At 48.8% G+C, this 5,235-nt stretch overlaps 1 protein-coding gene across 1 annotated transcript; it reads right to left on the reverse strand.

The window, feature by feature from the left end:
* Window positions 1–1,586: 1,586 nt before the first annotated feature.
* Window positions 1,587–2,632, reverse strand: LOC125529372. Its single transcript, XM_048693787.1, has one exon. It carries the CDS (start codon window positions 2,284–2,286, stop codon window positions 1,828–1,830), a length of 459 nt encoding a protein of 152 aa, XP_048549744.1. The 5' UTR covers window positions 2,287–2,632; the 3' UTR covers window positions 1,587–1,827.
* Between the last annotated feature and the right edge of the window lie 2,603 nt (window positions 2,633–5,235).

Below are 5,235 nucleotides of genomic sequence, written 5' to 3' on the forward strand. Positions count from 1 at the left end.
GGGCATGGCGCCCTTCTTGGTGTTGGAGATGACGTTTTGGGTTTGTGACCTGAGATTGTGACTGCGAGACGAACAAGGTCTTGTCTGCAGTTCACAGATCTAAGGATATTGGCGATCGTTTGAATTCGGTGTTACAGCTAGGAGTTTGACAGGGAGAGAGATAACGAAAACTGAGATTACATGGAATGTTACATAACGTGGAGAACAATCCTATGATCTAACACATATTGCAGCCTTTGTAAGATGTTGGGATTGTCCATATAAGTTTGGCACATGCATGACTATCAAAGTGGTCAGGTTCTTAGCCAAGTGGTTGGAGCGTCGTTGTGCGTTCTAGCCGGCGGAGGTTCAAACCCTGTGGGGGTCATTTGTAACATTTGGCTATATTGGTCAATCTCGTGGGTTTGAACTTGAGTCTCACATGCATCTTCTCTCTTACTTAAAATGCCACGGAGCTCCTCCCCTGGTGGTCTAATTTTGTTTTTTTGCACAACTATCCAAGAACTGAGTTGTAGATAGAGAGTAAAGGCCAACGTACACTTGGCTGCTGACCTAAAACGAATGGAAGAGGTTAGATTCAATTTCGTGTATTTGAACTTAGGTCTCACATCTTCTCTCTTAATTACAAAGCCGCAGGGTTCCTTCCCTCTTGGTCTAATTTTGCTAGTAAATTTTAACATGATCTCTCTTACCTCATCTTTTTACATGTGAGGTAAGAAGATAAAAGTTAATCATGTCATTAATTAATAAGATCAACGGCTCAGAACTATTTTATATCCTTAGATCTTATGTGAAAAGAGGAGGTAAGAGGTATGAGGCTCAGATCTACTTTTTTGGTTTCTTGCATAACTAACCAAGAACAAGAGTTGTGGGTGGAGAGTAAAGGCCAACGTGCACTTGGCTATATTGGTCAATCTCGTGGGTTTGAACTTGAGTCTCACATGCATCTTCTCTCTTACTTAAAATGCCACGGAGCTCCTCCCCTGGTGGTCTAATTTTGTTTTTTTGCACAACTATCCAAGAACTGAGTTGTAGATAGAGAGTAAAGGCCAACGTACACTTGGCTGCTGACCTAAAACGAATGGAAGAGGTTAGATTCAATTTCGTGTATTTGAACTTAGGTCTCACATCTTCTCTCTTAATTACAAAGCCGCAGGGTTCCTTCCCTCTTGGTCTAATTTTGCTAGTAAATTTTAACATGATCTCTCTTACCTCATCTTTTTACATGTGAGGTAAGAAGATAAAAGTTAATCATGTCATTAATTAATAAGATCAACGGCTCAGAACTATTTTATATCCTTAGATCTTATGTGAAAAGAGGAGGTAAGAGGTATGAGGCTCAGATCTACTTTTTTGGTTTCTTGCATAACTAACCAAGAACAAGAGTTGTGGGTGGAGAGTAAAGGCCAACGTGCACTTGGCTGCTGACCTAATACGAATGAAAGAGGTTAGATTTGACGAAAGCATGTAAAATGCTGCATAATTCCTATTTCCAATTGAACTTTAGGGAAAAAGACTGACGAAATCTGCAAGCATTGCTCTGCTCTAATCCAAGCTGAATCAAGGAACCAACCAAGTAAACAGAGTTCCAGTAAAAGATTTTCCCACAATTTCATCTGCATTCACATTTGATTCCATGGAAACCAAAGAGTTTGTACAAACTTTGCAATAGCTGTCCTCGAATCAGGAAGGAGCAGAACACGAAGCGCCCGTCTTTATGGAAAAAGAAAAATCAAATGGCAAGGAGTAACCAGAATAGTACCAGATAGACTCAGACTAGACGAGCAATTATGGAGCTCACACTCTCTCACTAGTACCCCACCGGTTCTATTGCACGGCCACGAGATTCCCACCAATCTCCCCCGCTGCTCCACTGCAGCACCTCCGAGCCCCGTCGCCGCCCTCGCCGCGGCCCTTGGGCACCGTCACGATAAGCTGCCCGTCGACGTACCCGGCCATAGCCAGCTCCGGGCAACAGTCTTCAGGCAGCCGGTACCTCCACCTATCAAGCTCCATGTCGTCGCCATACTCGTCGTCTCCGGTCCCAGCGTGCACCACCACCACCTTGACGACCCCGGGGTAAATCCTGACGAGGCGCGCCCTCACCTCGCCCATGGGGCCGCAGGCCGCGAAGAAGTGGAGCGCGGTGGTGCCCTCGAACGCCCTGACGTCGGCGTCCGCCGGGAGCGGCAGCTCGAGCACCTTGCTGTACACGTGCGGCAGCCGGCGGAGGGCCCTCTTGGCGCCGTCGCCGGACGCAGTCATCGTCGACTGTTGCATCCCCATGTAGTACGATCGCGGACGATCCAGGAGAGAGAGCTCCTACGAGCTCCGGATCCTTCGATCTCACCTCTGTCCCTCTCTTCCGGTTCGTCTGTCGACGAGTATGCCTTCCTTGCCGCCGGGCGACGCGATTTATAGGTGTGCTGGTGGGTCGGAGATGCTAAAGGCCAAAGGATCGAGGTGTCGCGGCGTTCTTGAGTGACGTGGGGGAAAGATAAGCCCGGGGATCGACGAGGAAGGTGGCGGGAGGAGTCGGAGAGAGATGGATGGAGGGCGATAGGATGAAGACGAGCAGTGTTGGTGCGCGTGTCCGCGCCCCTGCGACGGCAGTGAGTTTGTTCTGCCTGGTGTGCTGCTACGTGGCATGGCCGCTGTGGTGTGGGCTCTGGTGGCATCTCGAAGATAAGGCCGGTATTGGCGCTTCTCCGTCGATCCCAAACATGGGGCCGCTCCAACGGTTTTCAGGGGTTGTGGCATTCTTTGATCCTAGGGATTTTTTAATTTTCTTTTGTGATTTTTTTTCGGTCTATTCATCTTCAACCATGCCAGTACAACGAATACCAGAAATAATAAAAATTACATCCAGATCCATAGACCACCTAGCGACGACTATCAGCACTGAAGCGAGCCGAAGGCGCGCCGCCGTCATCGTCCCTCCATCGCCGGAGTCGGGCACAACTTGTTGTAGTAGACAGTCGGGAAGTCGTCGTGCTCCACACGCCCACCAACGGTGCTAGAGGCACCGCCGGAACGGGGGCTAGGCGGGAAGATCTTTATTCCATCTTCAGGGAGCCGCCGCCGTCTCGTCTTCCTGAGCAGGATACAAACCCTAGCAAAACTGAAAAAACAATTAAAAACGGAGCCCTCCCGCCGGCCCTTGCCGAGATCCACCACGCCCCCATGGCTCTAGGGCCATCGGAGAGGAGGCGGACCTGCGGCGACGGCGGCGGGAGGCAGAAACCCTATCTTTATCTTTATCTTTAACTAATAATAAAAAACGGAGTCGATCTTAGGGATTTTATTAGGTGCAATTGTTAAAGGATTGTTAAAGGATTGACATTATATTATGGGTTTTTCCCTATGGGGCTCTTTGCAACACAGAAATCAAATCTAGAGGTGTGTCTCTTTTTTTTAAAAGGAAGTATATGAATATTGCGATGATATCAATTATACTCATCATCTACACCAACTAGATATCGAAGGACATCAAGGATGCACACAACCAAGAACAAAATAAAGAACGAGATAAATAGAAAAACAAAGCACCTGTCAAGGTGTTGAAACCCTCCCAACAACAACACTCTAACCATCAGACAACACCCAGACCACAAAAAAGTTCTTCAAAAACGAAGTCTCCAAAAAGAAAACAACCCATAAGCATTGTCGTCGCCCGATCAAAGATCTTGAGATTTCACCCTGAAGAAAGATCGAGTTCCTAAAACAATGTCTTCAGCAAAGTCATTGCTAGGTACAACCAATAAAGGCCAGACCTTAGGCTTTCACCTTGAAAATCGTGGCTCGGTACTCAAAGGAGCACCACCAAAAATGCAAACCACCTGCGCTGCCGCCCCCTCTTGCCAAGGTCGCTGTTGCAAGTCTTCAACACCTGACAAACAGGAGACCTGTGCCGCTAGTCTTTGTCGCAACCAATACCCCTCGCCGCCATTACAAGCCTCCGATTAGAGCCACCATGACTTTCTTCACCTCTGTTAATACCATAAAAATCTATATTTAGGCATGTCACATGGCATCGACAAGCAAGTGAAACTTCGCGCCACACCCTCATGAAGCCTTGCTAGCCGAAGATAAGGACGCGCACGACCGAATCGATTCCACTCTAGATATCCAGCGGCGTCATGCGCCAATCATCGGAGACCTTCGAGAGGAAGATCGGGACTCGCCGGCGTCCCGATCGAGAAGACCAACATCAAGCAGATCGATGACTGAGCACAAGAATAGCAGCAAGGCCAAACCACCATTATTCAGATCAAGGCAGCAGCCCCCACGCCGCCAGCCTGCTGCAACGAAGAAGATGATTCAGGCTGCCACTAGATCCTTCTAGCGCCAAGGAGCGCACAACAAAGGCCCCGGTCAACCGCCTGCCCAGCAGCAACCACGGCGGACTCACGGGATCCAGATCAGGCGCGCGTGGGGAGCCTGCTGGACCCAGATCGGATCCAACCCAGGCCCGCGCCACCGCCTCCGTAACGTCACTACTCTAGCGTGTCCGTTGCGGTCCAACCTGCGCGCGTGCCGATGCCGTGGTTCGCCGCTCTGATCCACAGTAGGGACACGTCTCCTCGGCCCTCCACCTTAGGATGGACGGGCGCCGCCACCGCCGGCGGCGGCAGCGGCCAGAGAAAAGCGGTAGAGGGGTGTCATCGAGAAATTTTAACATGATCTTACGTATATGGATAATTCTCTCTTGCATTGATTCATCTTTATTCAGATTAGTACACAATCCATATGCGGCATCCAAATAGCCATTTAGCGGCCAGAGAAAAGCGGTAGAGGTGTGTCATCGAGAAATTTTAACATGATCTTACGTATATGGATAATTCTCTCTTGCATTGATTCATCTTTATTCAGATTAGTACACAATCCATATGCGGCATCCAAATAGCCATTTTTGCAAAGTCATGTCTTTCAACAAAAATTTGTGATGCAACTCTAGGTATTCCTATGCATGAGGAGCAAAATGTCCTGCCGCTCGCGGGTAGGTTAAATGGAAGATAGGTTGTTGGTCTTATACAATTATTATCCTTGTTTCTTCTTTGCACCGCATGAGATTCATTGACGCCGTAGCATCTTAATTCACAACTCTACCTCCTTCCTAACGCTGCCTCTACCCATCTTCCATGCGCCGCATCCTCCTCCTACCGCTCCTGCTTTGGTTACCCATAATTGACACCCCCCCCCCCTTGGCTCTGAAACCCTGATAAGGCTCACATG

The sequence above is a fragment of the Triticum urartu genome, unplaced genomic scaffold (assembly GCF_003073215.2).
Source record: "Triticum urartu cultivar G1812 unplaced genomic scaffold, Tu2.1 TuUngrouped_contig_5557, whole genome shotgun sequence".
NCBI classification, from domain to species: domain Eukaryota; kingdom Viridiplantae; phylum Streptophyta; class Magnoliopsida; order Poales; family Poaceae; genus Triticum; species Triticum urartu.